The sequence below is a fragment of the Podarcis raffonei genome, chromosome 1 (genome assembly GCF_027172205.1).
Source record: "Podarcis raffonei isolate rPodRaf1 chromosome 1, rPodRaf1.pri, whole genome shotgun sequence".
NCBI lineage: Eukaryota > Metazoa > Chordata > Lepidosauria > Squamata > Lacertidae > Podarcis > Podarcis raffonei.
Window position 1 is genome coordinate 50,075,107 of NC_070602.1, and position 19,906 is coordinate 50,095,012.

At 41.3% G+C, this 19,906-nt stretch overlaps 1 protein-coding gene across 6 annotated transcripts in view; it reads right to left on the reverse strand.

Annotated features, from left to right (window-relative positions):
- The window catches only part of CSTPP1 (centriolar satellite-associated tubulin polyglutamylase complex regulator 1), a 114,130-nt gene that overhangs the window by 54,037 nt on the left and 40,187 nt on the right, over nt 1-19,906 (reverse strand). For all 6 annotated transcript variants that reach the window (XM_053386766.1, XM_053386784.1, XM_053386746.1 and 3 more), the window contains one exon: nt 10,172-10,302. In XM_053386766.1, coding sequence (XP_053242741.1) covers nt 10,172-10,302 — 131 coding nt within the window. The remainder of the gene's footprint in view (nt 1-10,171; nt 10,303-19,906) is intronic.

Here is a 19,906-nt window from a genome sequence, read left to right on the forward strand (position 1 = left end):
GCTGGCATCCTCTTTGCTTACGTAGCAGCTTTCCTGATCTGTGGTAGATGAGTTTTTATTATTGTGATTGTGAATAACCCTCAAGCATTCTGGAAGGATTTTACCCTGGCGGGATCTAGACACATTAAAGAAGTATTTCGGCTTAAAGTGGTGTGAATTTAAACAGGGAAAACAGATAGAGAAAAACGGGACTCCACATCGCCCTTTGGTGGCACAATGTTATATCGCATATTCAACGCATATAGATCGGTTTTTCTTCACCAGTCTAGCTGAGTCCCCTCTTTACTTTTCCTTTCAACATCCTTTTCACCAACCCTCTCATTTTTTTTTAGGTTTCTTCAAGTCAAATATGACTGGAACTTTCTTGGGAATTTGGTAGCATTGTGGTCCTTGTTCACAATCCGTTCAACAAACTCTTACAAACTCACACAGGTGTTTGGGCACCACCTAAGATCAAGTCTAGAGTTGCCTCTCCTCTGATCAGTTCCATGACCAGCCGCCATGGGGCACAGTCATTTGGAGCCTCTAGACATTTGTCCTTGACCAGTCACCTCTTTGTCGCGACTGGAACACACATTTTACCCAGGCCATTTGAGGCTAATTGATGCCACCCATTGCTGCAGCACTTCGTCCTCTGGATGACTCCTCAATTTCATTCTCTGCCTCATTTTATTCAGGGCGGAGATAGTCTGTCTCCAGCCCTAAATTACTCCGAGGCCTGGTTTTGCCACCCACAGCGACTCTCTGGAGGAGTCTGCCCCTTTGGGGATTTCTTGTTGGGACTCTATGTCATTCTTTGATGTGCAGAGCAACACCCCTCCAGCATGCCCTTCCCTGTCCTTCCTATGGAGCTATTCAGATATGCCTATGTACCACTGGTTCTCTCCAATTATGTCCACTATATCTTAGGTTCTCCTTTAAATGCTCCAGCTGGCCTATTTCAGAAAAGTGTAAGAAGAATGGCAATAGCCCCTGTCCTGAGAGAAGCAACTGTGGAAAGATTGCTTGCAGCGGAATCTGTTAAATGAACTGTTTCATTCCACACGGCCCTCTGTGTCATTGCTACTTTGTTCGGGGGTTTTTGTTTTGAGCAGTAGATGACAAATATATACTTTCATATACAGTGGTACCTCGGGTTACATACGCTTCAGGTTACATACGCTTCAGGTTACAGACTCCGCTAACCCAGAAATATTACCTCGGGTTAAGAACTTTGCTTCAGGATGAGAACAGAAATCGTGCTCCGGCGGCGCGGCAGCAGCAGGAGGCCCCATTAGCTAAAGTGGTGCTTCAGGTTAAGAACAGTTTCAGGTTAAGAACAGACCTCCAGAACGAATTAAGTGCTTAACCTGAGGTACCACTGTAATTAGTCTTCCTTGCAAGCCCAATTTTAGAAAGCTAAGCTAGGCTTAATATTGATCACATGAGTTGTGTTGATGAAAAGTGGATTACAAGGTTGTTAGATTTGCAACGAGCAAGTCAGATATAACTCTGGACTTTCAAGTTTTGCATTGTCCTTTGTTGGGCAGGGTAGGCCATATGTTACATAGCTTGGGATGCAGTTGTTTAGCAGAGTTTCATCCCAGAGCTATTCAAATAGCCATACTGGCCTATGTGGCAGTGTGAGATTCCATTAGCTAGCCATGAGTAGCAGCCAGTGGTGAAGGACATTTTATTAGCTGCAGCCATCAAGCAGCAACTGACAGCCATGTTTCTGCTGTGCCTCTACATCAGCGGTCAGCAAACTTTTTCATCAGGGGGCTGGTCCACTGTCCCTCAGACCTTGTGGGGGGGCTAGACTATATTTTTTTTTGGGGGGGGGGAATGAACAAATTCCTAGGCCCCATAAATAACCCAGAGATGCATTTTAAATAAAAGGACACATTCTACTCCTGTAAAACACGCTGATTCCCGGACCATCCGCGGGCCGGATTGAGAAGGCAATTGGGCCGGATCTGGCCCCCGGGCCTTAGTTCGCCTACCCATGCTCTATACCGTCCTGTGAGGATCTGTGCCAATGCAAACAGATGATGCTATCAACCTGATGGTGTTATCAACAAAATAAATCTCTGCACAGATGCTATGGGGCAGCACATGCACCACCATTAAGTACCTCAAGGGAACAGGGTGCTGTTTCCTTCTTAGCTGCACCTCAGCAGTGGCAGCTGGGAACAAAAGTGTGCTTTACTGCGGGGGTGCACAATTCAGCCGAAACACTTTCGACCCCATTGGCTTCAATGTGAGAGTTACAGAGTTGTTTAACTCTTCCCTGCTGAAATCAACAGAACAATACACAGTAACCCTGGACAGATTGTGCCCCTGGGAGATGTTTTTGCTTCTTAATCGTTCCAAAAAATCAGCATGTTCTTTGTCCTGATTGAGACTGCCTCCTCTCCTCATGACAAGCCAAAAAAGAGCTTCTCAAAGCAAAATGTATTTAATTGGCTGAAGAGCACTAAAAGAAAAATATAATAATTAAAACCAGAGAGTCACCAAGTCTTGCAAGCCACAGGGGTTGGGGAGAGGCACGTGCTGACCTCATGAAACTCCACAGGAGATCCTAGAGGGACAGTTTATACTTAGGAAATACAATTTTAATTAAACTGTCCCGGGGAACAGACAACAAACTCCAAAGAGCAGGTCACCAAGATTCCAAAGGTCAACTGAAGACAAAGCAGAAAGGAGACACTTCATTTCAGAAAGTTCCTATGCACAAGCACAAAGCTTTTATCAGGAGATTTAAAAAATACCCACGATGCAGAGTAAAATGGAATTAATCTGCATCTGCTCTTCACATTATGAGATTTTGTCATCACAAATACAGTACAACTGTTAGATATTTATTGCCTGCAAGTGTCATTATCACCAAAAAGCATTTTTATATTCTAATGATTTACAATACATGCTTTGTCTGTTCTCCAAGCAACCCTAGGAACACAGGATGCTCCTTATTCTGAGTCAGGCAATTGGTCCATCTAGCTAGTATTGTCTACACTGACTAGCAGGAGGTCTCCAGGGTTTCAGACCCTTCCTGGGGATGCTGAGGATGGAACCTGAAACCCTCTGCAGCTGCTCTTCCCTAATAAATGCAGGACACTGGTTCTATTTTACAGATTTGTGTCTGGTATTAAGAAGAATGCATTGATCTACCTATTTCCCTGCTCAGCACCCCTAGATCAGTCACTTTCTAAAGTGCTTCACTATGGCATGGTACCTGTTACAAGTTTGTGGGTGCTAAATGCCTGGGCTCAGTAAATGTTAGAATTTAATTAGAGCTTGTATGTTAAAGCGGGATGTCAGACCCATGTGTCTTAAGATGTGTGTTAGATGCTTTTTTATCCCCTACAATTAGCATGTGTGAAAAGGCAATTACGTTAGGCAAACTTTCTAAATTGTGTATTAGACACGGCAAAAGAAGAGGAAATCAACCTGTGTTAAAAAGTTAATTAACTCAAACTAATACCCTTGGAGGTGTTAGCCTGTGGTTAGCACAGCAATGCATCAAAGGGAAACGCTGGGAGGTGACAATGGGGTGGGGCCCCTTTCACTCTAAAGATAAAGGGAAGCCATGTGTTTTAGAATGAAGGAATGTTGGGGAACAGGGAAGTAAGTAGTGGACTGGAGAAACAGTCCAAGAGCCATGGCTGGGGTCTGTTTGAACACAATGCTGCACTTATGGAGTGGGTGCAGAACATCTTGGGGTATGAATGCTGTGCACCTCAAGGCTCAAGTTGCATATATGTGTAAAGAAACAAGACACCAAGATGAAGCTCTACCAGGCTTGCGTGTTGAGCATGCTGTTTATGGGAAGTGAGTCATGGGCAACTTACACCCGCAAGCAGCAACATCTCAATGCCTTCCACATGCGCTGTGTCAGGAAGATTTTGGGCATTGCATGGCAGGAGAGACTCAAATGAAGATGTGTTGTCCCAAGCCGACATTCTCAGCATGTTCGCAATTCTGCCTCAGCGATGTCTATGCTGGGTTGGTCACGTCCACAGAATGGAAGATGGCAGGATTCCCAAGGGCGTGCTCTACAGGGAGGTGGCTTTAGGCAGCAGGCCCATTAGCAGACTAACTCTGCATCACAACGATGTCTGCAAAGGTGACATGAACGCTGGCAACTTCAACTCCATCATGTGGAATCCCTTGCAGATGACCGCAATAACCGGAGACAATCAGGTCATGTTTCCACAGCAAAGACCAGAGGAGGAATGAAGGCTAGGAGGATCGCAGAGAGAAGAAACGCCATGGTGAATCTGTGACAGCGAAACCAAATGCCTTTGTCTGCCCCAGCTGCAACAAAACATGTTTTTCCTGTATCGTTCTATATAGCCACAGCAGGCGCTATAACTCTCCGACTTCACTCCTGAGGGAGTACTCTCTTCCATTGTCTCTCAAGACAGATGGATGCCAACCATTACACACCATACAGTTAAAGCACTCTGTGAAAAAAGAGGATCATTGGAACTACAGTTTGTTAACAGCACCGGGAGCTGTAGCACTGAGTAGTAAACTACAGTTGCCAGTATTCTGGTGTGGTGGAGAGTGCACTTTAAATGTATGGTGTATATGCAGCTTATATAATTTTGTTCCACGCTATGCACTGAACTGTGGTGTACTATTCAGTCCAATTATGCAAGAGGAGGAATGGGCCACCGATCCAACATAAAATGTAGCATCTTCAAGATGCAAAATGAAAGCAGCTGCTGAAGCCAAGCTGACCAGATGTACTGCTGCGTAAAGATTTAAAAGGCAGCAAAGGAGATGGACTAAAACAGAAGAGCAGTGGAAGCAGCAATTATTCTTCATTTATTTGGAATTACTTTTCATCTATTATTTAATTATCAAAGCTAACAAATATTTACTTAAGTCATATTTTAAGGTACTCTCCATCAGTTAAAAAGATTCCTTTGTCCATGCATCCAACTGCAACTTTCTACATTCATGGCTAAATGTGTCTGCTGGGCTTAACCAGGAAGGTTCAGAGCAAACAACACGCATTTTCCAAGTCACTACATGTTTATCCCAAGATCGAACAACAAACAGCAAACAGGGGTTTCTATATACAAAAGAAGAAGCATCTGGCAAGCTGGTTAGACTGGTGAGTCAGTTCTTTCCTGCGTTCCCAAGGTTTGAGTGGAAACTCCATTTCCTGGACAAAGTTGGTAGTGGCACAAAATACCATTAAAAAAAACATCCACTGCCCGATTAAAATTCTAGATGGGATCTGAAACTGTGCTCCTGGCTGTTTTTATCATTGTCACCTCTTCTCCTGGAGGTGAAAAGTCAAGGTCATTTGAATATATATTACATAATTTAAATATATCCAGTTTTGAATTGTCCGTACTATGGAGCCTGCATTTCTAAAACGTTTAAGGAGGCAAACAAAAGTAATGTTTGGTTGCCAGATTTGGCGGTTGGCTTCTGGCAAGTAGATTCCCACCCACCCACCCACCCGCATTATGCCCTTGGTGTGGAATTCCCCACCAACAAAGATCCAATTGGCACCTGCATCAACTTCTGTTGACTGCCAGACAATGCCTGTCATATTTACCTGGACTTTTAACTGTTAATTTGGAGGGGTTCATTTTAATTTTTTGCAGAGTCTTATGTGCTTCACCGTGCTTTTCTTTCTGGCTTCCACAGCGCTGAATTGGGGATTTGGGCCTTTATTTTTTTGTACACTGGTGCATTTTTTTATTTGTCTGCTGTTTCTTTTTATTATGATTCATGATTGTTAAAAACAGAACCATCTTCTGGGTTATTATTTAGAAGACATCTGAAGGCAGCCCGGTTCAGGGAAGTTTTTAATGTGTGACATTTTAATGTATTTTAAATCTTTGTTGGAAGCCGCCCAGAGTGGCTGGGGAAGCCCAGCCAGATGGGCGGGTACAAATAATAAATTATTAATTATTATTCCTAGGTACTCCTGCCCCATTTATGCAGTCCCTCTGCTTGCCCTTTATTTCATTTGAGCAAAATGTCTATGGTGTACAAGATGCATGTGTATAAACGGAAGGCCAGTATATTGCAGGGATCACTTGGAAGGGCACTTTGCACAGAGACATACTGCAGCCTCCAGTTGGTGACGGAAGTCACACTATTCACACTCCAGTTGGTGACGGAAGTCACACTATTCACACTATTTCTAAGACAACTGCTAAAACTTCCTCAGTGCGTTAGTAACGCAGCTATTCGCTTAGAATTAAAAACTACATCTTTAGAAAATACTCTTTGGAGGCGCAGCCTTTGTTACTGGTTGTCCTTAAGGCATAGGCTCCCGAATCTGTATTTGATCCAATGCCTCTGGAGAGATAATTTTCCCGTCCTAGGGGCAAAAGAGATCCATTCTAAAGTAGTGACCTATGGATTGTCCCCATCAGAATTATTGGAATTGGACCTAGCCACAGCAAAAAAAACCCTCACTCAAAAACTTGAGGAGATTGACCTACAACAAAACACCATTTTGGGTAGTGGCACTTGCTCACCATTAAATCTTGGCATAGTGCCCTCACAGCAGATACCAACTTATTTGACTTCTTTGTCTGTAGCGGCCCACAGATATGCCTTTATTAAGGCAAGATTTAACGCCTTTCCTTCCAATGTCTTGAATAATAGATTTTCCAATGGTCGGATCTCAGCGGTGTGTGTATGTGATAACAGATCTATAGAATCTTTACAACATATACTATGTTAGGAGAGGCTCAGAACTTACAGGGTTAAGAGTTCTGAGTGATGACGCCTCACATTCTGAGGGCGGGTTTAGAACACTGAAGGGAGTGGTTTACTGTGTTCTTTCAGTGTGCGTGTTTGCTCCGAAGAGAGAGCAGCAGCCATGGGCGAACTGTCGCCAGGAGATTTATAGATGTTGTGTTTTGCTAAGGAATAAAGACTTTAAGATAAGGAGACTGCTGCGTTTCAGCCTGAGTTATTGCCTTCACACGAAGAACGTTTCTGCTTCTGCTTCCGCTGTGTTTTACGCTCTGCTGAGTCAAAGGTCCCAGGGGGGAAGACCAGAGCCGAGAAGGAAGTGTGCCGGACCCCCCCGGACGCCATTGGCCTCCAAATACTATTCTATTGTTCACTACATTCAGTTTCTCGGACCAGATTTTTGTCCCCTTTATTATTGGAAATCTCAGGTGGCTCCTTGGAAACACAGCTAATACATTTATTGCAAGATTCTGATCCGAGTAGGTCCCTTTCTGTTGCTAGATTTCTGATAACAGTAGTAGCCTATAAAAGGAAAAATGGATTACTCTATGATTATTGATTTTGCTTAAATAATATTGATTTATACTGATAATTTGCTATTTTAAGCGATATATTGTTCTTATTTTAATGGAATTTAGAAACTTACGGTTTGAGATGTACTTGATTTAAACGTAATTTAATTTATTAATTTTATCTTGTTATACCTGTTTTGCTGTATGATGTATTGAATATGGGCCTATGGCCGTAATAAACTATCTATCTATTGAACCCATCCGTGTTGTTTCTTGGGCATGCTCAAGTGTGACTATACAGTGCAGAAGTAACCAGGAACTGGCTTTTACATAGGCACATGCCACAGCAATGGAATAAAAACTGACGTGTATAAGCACTATTCCAACCATTTCCTGGGAACAGAAAACTATATTTTTTCCTCAGTCTCCTCACTTATAGATTTTGCATGGAAGATGTAAAACTGCACTTACTGAAGTGTTCAAATTAGAAACAGAAGATTGTGAATTTTACCAGCCAGTATAACTTAAATATTTCAACTGTTGTTTCCTTAATTTCTCCACTCCAAGAGTGTCTGCCTCTTGCAGATTCATAACAGAATCCCCCAATGTATCAGAATGTGTGCTAATTCACGAGAGGCTGATAATGTAGATAAACCTGCTGGGTCAATAAGTAAACTGTGGTTAGTTTCCAGTCCCTTCCAGTACTGGTTCTGTGCCTCTCAGCTAGCTTACACCTCATTGAAATGAAGAGATGTGAACCAGCAGAGCAATTTGAGGATTTCATATGTACTTTGCATTACATCACTGAGGCTCATGTTTCCTGTGACTATATTTTATGATGCACCACAGGACATCTGGAATTATCACTCCAGCCACTGAAAGGCAAAACAACAATTCCTGTCTCCCAAAAAAACCAAACCAGTATCCCAGTAAGAAAATTTCAAACCCCAAATTTTGGTTGTTAAAAAATTATAAACAAATAACCAAGCTTTAAAAGCATCCTAACTGGAACTAGATTTTAAAAGCTGGAGTATACACTGATTAAACTAAATCATCTTGGTTGGAACAACAGAGAAAACCCAGTCTACTACAGATACAATGGATGGATAAAGTGGTAATTAGCATAAGCTGCTAATGATTATGTGTTTTGAATTGCCTGAGCAAAGACAAAATGCCTGTAAAAGTCAAACTAAGTTAAAAAAAAGTCACAGAAAAAGAAGGTTTGAGCATTTCTTCCATTTAGGTTTTAAAAAAAGAAGACAAAAAATACTTTTGTACAGTGCTGGATGCAATAGTATTGAGTCCTTTTCACAAACATGTCTCTTTTCTTTTCTCTGTAAACACCCCAACAATCTCCCAAATACAGAGTTATGTATCTTTATGTCCCTTATCTAAGCAATAAGGGCTCTCAGGCCAAGCCATGGTGTGTTAAATAAACACTGCAGTCTTAAGGTCTACTGGCATGGCATAATATGTTCAAGGTCTGCATGGCATAATTCAGTATGGTAGCACTAATCTGCACTAGGGGTACAACAATCAGCTGAACATGTGCAGAAATTATCAAGATGATGGCTGGCCACCACTTACACAGCTTGGTAAGAAAAAAAATCACAATGAAAGCAAACATTGATGACAATTCTGCAAGGATTCTGAAGGAACTGGAGAGGTCAGACAGTTACAACCTTAAATATATTGACTGCCTAGATGTAATGAGTTTAATGGAAAATTCTACTAAATATGTTTTTTCACTTTAATACACAAATATGTGCTCAAGCTAATTCTAATGATGCAAGTTATAAAACTGATAGACCCAAGTCTCATTTTCTCTAGCACAGGACACCTTTGACCGGCAAGCCCACCTCCCAGTGGCAGAGTGTATTCTCCCGCCACCTGCGACGGGTGCTCCCCTGAGGCGGGCGGGCCCAGAGGGAGCCCACTGCACCCAGCCTGACCAGGCATGAAATTGCTGCCTTGGAAACATCCTTGCTCAGTGCCAACCAGCCAAGGAGAGGGGTGGCACGCCAATGCTGAATCTCCTCTCTTCATCCCAGGTCAGGCTTGACCCAGGAGTGGAGCTGCTGGCCATGGACCCGCCGCTCATGGGGGTCAAGGGCTGGACAAACAGAGGGTAAAGAGCACCCTCTGTGCCTTAGCCAGCCCTCACCACTGTTGGACAGGCGCTTGCAGGCCAGGCAAGGGAGGGGTGCAGAGGGTGTGCTTCACCCTCCGCACTCACTTAGCCATGTGACGGGGATCTCTGCAGGGGGCGCCTGATTCACACACACCCATTGTGTGCCCAGGGCAACGGCCCCCCTGGCACTCCCACATTACGCCAGTGCCACCTCCTAAAAATTCTATCTTTGGAGAAGCTACCCTTCTTTTATGTAAACTTTTAGAGAACACTAGAGCTGCAAGAGAACATTCATCAATTGTGCAGACAAATGGGAAGTTCAGACAAAAGTCTAGACAACAAACTTCTAGTCATCAGTTCTGCTCAAGACACTAACAGAGTGTTAGAGATAGAAAGTGAAAACACACCTCCATTTTCCCCCACGGTTCTGAAGCATCGCCAGAAGGTCCTCAGAAAGGATGTTCTATTATGGGGTGTAGCTTGAACAATGCGAGTAAGACAACTAAGAGACGTGTGGTGAATGCGGTGGAAGTCTTTTATAATATTTAAACTAAGATTTATATATTGCAGTATTTGAAGCAAGTATTTGGTAATATTCCAGGTTATGAAAAGTATTTTTTCTTTTCTTTTGTCTTTTTTCTATATATTTTTAATTTTTATTTTCTTTTGTTTTATTTTTATTAGTTTTCATTTTGGAAGATATGTATATAAGTGTGTTTACAGTGTTATGTATTGTTCTTTGTTTTTCTTTGTTTAATTTCAACTTTTTGAAAAATTTTATATAAATTAATTAAAAAAGAAAAAGAAAACTCACCTCCATTTTTCCCCACGGTTCTGAAGCATCGCCAGAAGGTTCTTAGAAAGGATGCTCTATTATGGGGTGTAGCTTGAACAAAGTTGAATTCTCGGAACAAAATATGAGTTCCTTGGCGTACGCTGTTAAAGCTACAGAGGGAAAATTAAAAAATACGATTGTCAGTCATACCAACAGGAAGCTAACGCTAGCAAAAGAAAGCCAGGTGCCCAACTTAAAGAGCATATACAAAACCCACAGGTTTTTGAAAGAAAAAAAGTGGCGAAACAGCTGACATCCAACTGCTCACTAGAAGGAGGCTTATATTAGTGCGGCAGATTTCAGACCTCCAATAAGCTGGAGAGCCCTAAACTCAGGACACTTCCAGGCTGTCACAATTTTCAGGCGTGAACTAATAACATACAGGCAAATTATAATTCTGCATTTAAAGCTGATTTGGTGTCCTTTCACAACAAACTTCTCCCCCCTCAAAATTGGACCCTCTGCAATAAGGAAAGTGATGGGGAAAGCACTGGAAAGTGTGGGATAACAATTGCTCCATGCCACATTGTATACCCAGAATGAATGTTGAAAAAACAGCCCATTTCATCTAACCTCCCAACAAACTTGGTGCAAAGTAGTAAGGAAAAATGCTCAATAAGAAGGTAATCTGAAAACAACCTCAGATATTTTTTCCTAAGGATTCATTCGCTAGGTATGTCCAGGAAGAACAAAAGCATCCAATATTTACTTTTGCCAACAGAAACTTGACCGATACCAATGACTTGCAAGAGCATGTTTACCTCTTTTTAGACAAGATCAGTATACCTTTGGATCATTCCTGTGTAATACAAATTTTGACTTCCAACCCACGCTATTGCTATAAAGACTGGGGTTGGGCTAGATGTTCTTTTGGGATCCCTTCCAGTCTTTGGTAAATCTGAGATTTGCAGAAAAAACCATTTCCAATGTTAGTTAGAGAAGATCCACTGAAATCCATGGGTCTATTCTGGGTATGTCTTAGCTAGGTATCATCCCTTGTCAAGTTTATATGAGATAATAAATGAGAAGTGCTTTGAGTACTGAAAAAGACACAATATGAATGTTATATTCAGTATCCTAAAGGCAAAAATTAAAGCAGTGCATTTACATTAAGAGTGAAGGTACCCCCCCTGCCCCCCCAAAAACCCCTGGAACAAACAAACCCAACTTATGTCAGTTATAGATTTTATAGTTTGAAGCAGGGTGATGGCGGTGATATAACTGGCCTTTCCACAAACAACATACAGGCTGTTTAGCCATGTTCCTGAAATGAATTATATCACTACATAAGCAAAAGATCAGCCCCTAAGAAAATATATGGCCTGCCCTGAACCTGCTAGACATGAGTACGGCACCAGCAGAATTATCTATCACTGGTTTAATTCATTTTGAGCTGTACTTGCAGCATCATGTTCCAAGAAGTAACATACACTTTAAAAAAAAAATTTGGGGGGTAACTTTTGTCATGGAATCCCTGCATAACTGTAGCAAGACTAAAAAGAGAGGGCTAATGCTTTTCATTAGCAGCTCAGTGTAAGACTTCAATGGATGGGTGGGGAGAAAATGGATGGGTTTCTGGAATTCCTCTTGACCAAATTGACGCTATTCTCTGTAACCAAAGACATTTTCATAATGTCAGACCTGCAAGAGGAAAAAGTTAAGCTTTAATGTCAAGCAACCATTGGTCTGGAATGCGTATAAAAATACTTTCTTAGCTGACACATTCAGCGTGGTGCTTCTTGGCAGACAGGCCGCTACAGAAGTCTTGAGTACAGTGGTACCTCTGGTTACGAACTTAATTCGTTCCGGAGGTCCGTTCTTAACTTGAAACCATTCTTAACCTGAGGTACCACTTTAGCAAATGGGGCCTCCCACTGCTGCTGCACTGCCGCCGCGCGATTTCTGTTCTCATCATGAGGTAAAGTTCTTAACCTGAGGTACTACTTCCGGGTTAGCGGAGTTTGTAACCCAAAGTGTTTGTAACCCAAAGTGTTTGTAACCCAAGGTGTTTGTAACCCGAGGTACTACTGTATTTAATCTATTCTTCTCTTGACTCCGAGCTGAGAGAAAAATCTACGTATTAAATTTAACCCTCTTCTCTCATTTAAAATGTAACCAAATGCTTTTGATTGATTGATTAGCATGCGATTAGTGAGATCACAAGCTCATTTATACAAAGGGCTGTGGGGTTTGCTTTGAAAGTATAGTAACGTGGATGCTACCTGTAGAATCCATTCCAGTACAGCACTGTTGTGAAACTAGAAAACTTGCTTCCTCTCTGACAGAGAACAAAGGACTGCCTAAATGAGAACAAATAAATATGCTTCTTTGGAACTCATGTCAATTATCATGCTGTGAATTACATTCTACACCTCTAGCAAGGTTTTAGCTAAGTTAGCAAGGGTTTTTAGTATTACTGCATTTTCTTATATGCCTGATGGTATGTTCTGTTCTTTCCCTCTCATAAATATTCTTCCCTCCCTTAAAATATTATCTGTTTTGCTCTGAGTTAATCAGAAGCTTGGGTTAAGGTGGTGGTGAGCAGCCCTGAGCATGGTGTCAGTGTGAAAGTCTATGTGTGTGCGAAAGATTGTGAATGGGTTTGTAAGAAGCATGAACTAAACAAAAGTGTTCCTTGAAGTAGATCTGGCTGAGAGCAGGACTTGGGGTCCTTGAATTTGTGACAGACGTCAGCTCAAAATTTCCAAAATAAAGGATACTTTGAAGTAAGGTTATCTGTGTATGGCACTGTAATGTCCAAAATGAGGCACATCTGTTATGTTCTGCAAAGCTGTGATGTTTGTGAGTTAGGAGAACTCTTTGAAATAGGGGCCATCTGGTAACCTGACAGTTTTACTTCCAAGGTCTCTTGCTCTATTACAAAACTTCAATATATAGGAGTTGTGAACACTGCAGGGCAATGTCATTTAATAAGCTTTTTTGGTATCTTCTTTGTTTCTTTTCAGAAGGATCTTAGAAGTCAGCAATATCAAGTTTCATGTACGTCTGAAAGTGCCCTTCTAAGATGCTATTAAAGTTCAACGTGCAAATTAAATAGAAACATTGATACAAATAAAATGAAAAACAGAGGAACAATAAAAGGTCCCTTCACTAAAAGTGGATTCATCTGTGCGTGTCCCTGTTCTTCTTTTAAGCTTGGCAAATGTTTCAAATCCTCCGGAGAGATCATGAAAGCATTCCCCCTAGGACAGCAGCTTAGTGACTCTCCTGAGAGAGAATTAGTGAAAAGATTCATATTCTTGGCGGGGGCAGATCGTCTCCATAGGTAGCTGCTTCACAGTAACCAAAATCTATTGGCTAACTGGATACTGTTTTAGTCCTTTAGCATTTCATAGTACAGCAACCATTTAAAAATGCCTAATACATTTATGCTTAGTTACAAGCCAGGCTCTCTCCAGGTAACTTCCAATAAGCTTATCAAGCATTCTCTGAAACGTTACTTAATTTCCAAAAAAAGTCTAAACTAAACATTTTTCTTTGGATATAATGAACAGACTTAGCTACCAATGCATACAGACACTAGGTTAGCACTATTTCTAATGCATTAAAAATGTTGCCCAGTGGTCCAATAATGCACTAAAGCAACAGCAAGTTTTCTTCAAGATACAACTAGATTTTGATTCCCCCACCCTTTCAACAACTTGTTATTTTTAGGCAACTGCTGCTGGACGATTATGAATTCTTTTATAATTATCAGGTACTGTTGGTGCTCCACAAATCAGAGGAAGACATGAGTTGTTACATGGTGGAAGATGACAAGATAAAGAGACAACCAAAATCATACTACAATGCCCCAGAGGCCTGATTCAAAGCCCAGTAAAGTCAACAAAATCTCAAAATTATTTTGCTAACTTTGGATCAGGTTCCAGAAGCATGAAAATTGTTTAATCACAGAGTGCTATAGCTCTGTATTTAAAAATATATAGCTATAATGTTACTTTTGACATCTGATGATCTCAAGATTACTATTTTAATCTATTATAATCTAGGTGTTGCAGAGCTCCAAAGCATCTGTTAAAGGAGCTGTCATAATGCATATTATTAAAATAAAATAAAAATGACTGTTCATCCACCACCCTGCCTTTAACTGTGCATGTAGTGCATAGACAGTGACCCAGTTTGCATTTCATGGTGGACCATAGTTAATGGTTAACAGAGAATGCAGAGATTCACTCTTCCCCTAGTACAAGGAGGAGCCACAAAACATGATTCCAGGGCTTAGAAGTACATCTGAAACAAAGACTTGGTTTGTTTTGCTAAAACTAAGCATGGTCAGTAAGCAAAGAACAAACCTAAACTTACATCATTGCTGCTGTATACGGTTATTCCCAAATCAAGACAAACTGTGGTTAATCTCAAATATGTTTTTGGAGGAAATTAAACAATAATTCATGAAGTTTGCTTGTTTACCTAAACCATAATTAAGATTATCCACCGTTTCAGATTCAGGTGTAACAGTTCAGTGAGGTTAACTGAAAATGGAAGTGAATGTGTTCCGATTTTCGGACAGCTGTATTGGAGGGAGAAGGGAGGGAGAAGAAGGAATTCATGCGCCTGAATCTTTGGCTTATGATGATAAAGCATAGTTTGGCATTGTGGCCATGCCAAGCCAATGTGTGGTGTGAAAGGCCAAAGACTGGTACTCCTCATTCGGTTTATTTTTATTTTGGACACCAAAACCCCAAAAAGAATGTTTAGAGGTCATCTTGCCTTTGTGGCAAGCAGCTAAATACCATGTTCTGGATAGATCAGGGGGGAAACTGTTTTCCTAGCCCAACAGCCTATACTACTGGTTGTTGTTTACTGTGCAGTATTAGGATGTCTCGGGAGTACAAAACAGATGGAACATGGCTGAAAGAGAATTACAGGGGAGAAGGCACAAGAGCCATGCCAAGTCCTGGTTTTCCATGGGCTAGTTAAAGGCTTGAAGTATTCTAGTACACCATTTTAGAACTAGTGGCCGATAAGTGAGGACTTGGTGAAGAAGTTGTAGTCTAAAGATGATTCTAGCATGTTTTGTGAACCACCCTCCAAAGTAGGAAGCTGGCCAGGCCATGTCTTTCTTTTGTTTAGTCACCACTTTCAAATTATCCTCAGATTTATCAGATGAGTTTCTTGGGAGGAAAGATCATGCCAGCAGAACTCCCAGATCCTGCTAGGTGAACTTCAGCCCATTTTTTTCACATGGAAAGCATAAAATCCCCACAGAAAAAGCATTCTATGTATGAATAAAAAGATCAACACGCAAGTTATACGTTATTTTCAACACAGAAACATAGAAATTCCCTATAAGATCTGCTGGAATACTCGGGAGAGAAATTCATCACATTGGACTGGAAAAGGACTATTTTGGACATTTAATAATAAATAATAATAATAATAATAATAATAATAATAATAATTATTCAAGAGCTACTTTTGGACTTTTTGAGTGGAAGAAGGTGAATCGGAGATGCCTGGGATAAAAGATTGAGAAAGCAACACCTAGCAGATTGAGAAGCAGCTATATAACATAGCTAGACGTTCCCTGCAGTGCATGCTTTGAATATTTTGAATAATAATTATTATTATAATTGGCAGACAGAGAATTGGAAGATCCTCCTCCTTTTCTTTTCTTTTCTTTTCTTTTCTTTTCTCTTCTTTTCTTTTCTTCTCTTTCTTTAATTTAGATTTTTCATATCTTATTTCTTTATGATTTCTAACTCAGGTTTTACTGCTGTTGATTTTTGAAGTCCCCTATTTTGGATTAATGAAGATACACACAGGAAGGTGATAATAGATGGAAGATGAAGGCCTCTGCGTGAGAGGCAGGGTGCGAGGCTGGGAGAAGAAGGAGAAACTCCCAGGTGAGACCTGGGAGGGTTCACTTTTCTGTGTGTGGAAAAAGGGGTGTGCTATAATTGTGCTTATTTATTCTGCATTTCTTGTCCCTTCACTTCTCTATTTTTTTCTTTTCTTATTCTTGTTTTTTTTTTAATCCTCTTTCTTTATACAGCGGTACCTCGGTTTAAAAACTTAATCTGTTCCGGAAGTCCATTCTTAAACCGAAACCCTTCTTAAACTGAGGCGCGCTTTCCCTAATGAGGCCTCCCGCTGCCGGTGCCCTTCTACCTTTTGGATTCCATTCGTAGACAAAGGTAAAGTTTGCAAACCGGGACACTACTTCCGGTTTTGCGGAGTTTGTAAACCGAATAGTTCATAAAAAGGGCTGTTCTTAAACCGAGGCACCACTGTATTAGCTTGCCTTTTATCATACTTCATGTTGAAAACTTTTAATAAAAACAATTCCCCATCAGAATTGTTTTACGTTTGAAGCAATGATGAAACCTATAAACTGGTTGTGTATTTCAGTTCAAAACTCAATGTTAGTATTGGGTGGGGGAGGTTAGGGAAGAATTGCCTTTAAATAGAACAAATTTCTTCCTTTAGTCTATAGGTATTGTGCCTACAGGTGTGACCCTTAAAAAGAATGACAGGCACTGCTTAGTTGTCAGATCTTCCTTGCCCCATGCTGCTTGGTCCTCCTCAAAACCACTCAGGGGAGACAGGAAAATTAGCACACTAAGCTGAAGGTTACCATGGACACAATTCCTGACTTGTCTACTTGCAGCGGCAATTAAAACTAAAGCCCTCATTAGTACTCTAATAGACTTCAAGCACATGCATTTCACTCAGAGGTTTTGCTGGGTTGATGGGCAATCCCTTCAATAGCAATAGTTGCCTTTCACATCACAGAAATGTCCACTTGAAACAAAAAAACGCCTGTACTTAGAGACCTTGCCTTTACATGCCCCACCGAAGCCAAAGCAGACAGGAATCTTCCTAGGATGCCAGGACTGGGAAAGACGTGCCTTGCAGCATACTTGCTCTATGCTTGCGGGATGGGCATGTATGGACACATGAATAAGACAGAGCAGAGGACAAGGAAGTAGCAAAGCCCCAAAGCTCTCTGAGAAGGATGTGTTGGGAATGCTGGTACTCAGGTGCTGCTTCTCTGAACACAGAGCGAGAGCTCAATAGAGCATTGTCTTCTGGGTAATTACATTGAGGCAGCCTGCCAGGGTTTAGAAACTTTCACTTGAGCAAGGCGAGGGAGGGGCACACAGACTTTGGACTTTTTGATAGGTTGTAAAGGTCCTGGGATGCTATGGAAACATCCGACTAGAGAGGCCAACCAACATCACTACTTGCCCCATGTTAGCTGGAAATCTAAGCAGCAGGAGAGACTCCACAAGCCCTTATGGAATCTGCCCCCCGCCCAATGGTGGAGGCGGCAGTGGGGCATTTGGCCTCAGGTGTTGAAACACCTTGGGCTGCCCCTGTTTGGAGGTACTCAGAAGGAGTGGCTGTGGAGTGTCCTCAAAGATCAGAGTGACTGCTGAGGGGAGTCTTCCCACCCATTCCCCAAGCCTGGGAAAAGGGCTGCTCCTGCAGTCACGCTGAGCTTTGGGGACACTCCAAAGTCATTGATTCTGAGCACCTCTGAAGCACAGCATGGGATCAGAGACAACCCCCTGCCCATCTCTCACTTTACACTCCCCACAAATGCATTTGCTAAGTTAACAAAATACATCCTTGTCACTGGTGGACGCCAGTCATGTTTATGGATTCCTGCAACAAGGATACAGTACTTGACTTTGCTCTTCCCTTTTGGTGATAACAGTCACACTACACATTTGAAACTCTTCTCCTTGTATGTTTATAAACCTATTGGCAAGAAAGCATGCAAAGGCACTCGTGCTGGCATCCAACACACACCAGTTTGAGATATACTAGTCTTTCACAAAGTTATAGCTTCTGGATGGACAGGACCTTTTTCAGAATTAAATGATACAGACAACAGTGTTGCCCATTACAACCCTCTCTTAGTTCCTTTTTTCTTGCTGCCCCTATTTCAGATCAGGAGGTACAACAGGGAAGTAGGTCAGTTATTTAATACCCTAATCTCTCAAATCAGAGCTTGCACGATTTTGCTGTGTTGAATTATTGGGCCACTATGTTTAAAAACAAAAGAGGGAAAGAAAGAAAGACAGAGAAAGAAAGAAAGAAAGAAAGAAAGAAAGAAAGAAAGAAAGAAAGACTTTTAAAAACAACAGAGGCCTTTTGATCAGAGTAGCGTAGTACAGCTTACTGTAACTCAAGCTGGCCATTCTTATGTAGCAGGAATTAAGGACTCCCCCTGCCAGGCAGAGCCCTATTAAAAGACAATGGCTGTTTGAAAAGGATAAGCAAGCTGATATGGATATAATAGGCCACATATAGCGCGTCCTTTCTACTCTGAAATAAAGCATTTTAGAGTTATGAGTTGGGAAATCCAGTATGCTGGGAGATAGACCTATCCTATAAAAGGCTAAGTCGCCATGGAGAAATGCTTGGAGGTAGCTCGGGGGAGAAGGAAACAGTTCACAGCAACACATCAACAGTTAAGAATTAGTGCTTTCAAGTGCTATGTGCTGCTCAATATAGTCCACATCACCGCAATGCTGTGTAACTGACAGAGACATCCAGCCTTCCACATTCTTATCAGAGCCGAAAACCTACTGTGAGGAACAGTGGAAGATTACTTGATCATCTAATGATCATTGATAGTTCTGGGAAAGCAGAGCCAAAATTAAATTACATTACATTCCCAAGAGTATCAGCTTCCTCTGGTTTTTTTTTTAAGTGCCACTACAGCCCAAGTCACAGAGACATTTAACCCTCCCCTCTATGCTTCACTGGCTATAGGACAGAGTGAAAATACCCTATTATATGTTGCATAGGAAGGTTGAAGTATCCACAGCTTCATGCTTCTGTTTCCCTCATCTATAAAACAAAGTCAAAACCTTACCTTGTAGCCTTGGATGGAATATATTCCTTGTTTGCGGAATATATTCCTTGCCTGAAGTTCCCTCAAGGGCCAGGATAGTAACTTTCATGGGGGGAAAGACGATTAACAAGGACATTGTAAAACATCTCTTGTTTCTTTCAAGAAAGTGACCCAGAGAAAAAGTAGTCATACTGTTCTACAGGTGCAAAACCAGCCACATGATAGGTTGCAATCAGTTATGATCCACCGCCGCCATTTTGTAATGCAACACAGCTGGACTGATCTCCCCAAGGGCAGATTTTGCTGTAACATTTTTCTTTCACTGGCAAATACACATTTAAAAAATGTTTATGCTGAAATGCAAAATCCATATGGGAGAAAGAACTACGAGCAAGAGCAAACAAGAGTTCTCATGTTTATGGACTATCTGCAAAACCCATGTGGATTCTGCATTCCGATGTGACGGTTTTCACATTTATTTTTCCACAAAGAAAAAAACGATGTTGGAATCATCCTTCAGTTTCCTACAGGGTATGTTTTGCAATGGAAGGGTAGCCAGTATTTGATGGAAATTCCCATCTTCAGTGGAAGACATTCCAGGAAATTTCTTTAATAAAAACAAAACAAGAAACAACAAGCTGAATCGGTGTTCTATTCTGACCTTTATTCTATATGTGCCCCTTAAAAAAAAAAGCTAAACACTAGCTAGAAAGCAGGTAAAGTAAGGCATTTAGGAATAATCAGAGCTCAAAGAAAAGAAATATATAGAACTGAATACTTCATATTTGAGCTCTTAATGTTTTCTGAATATTCTCCTGGTTTCTGGGGCAGAACTTCCAAATGAATCTGAACAGGGAGAGATAACCAAGAACAGGAAAGATTTC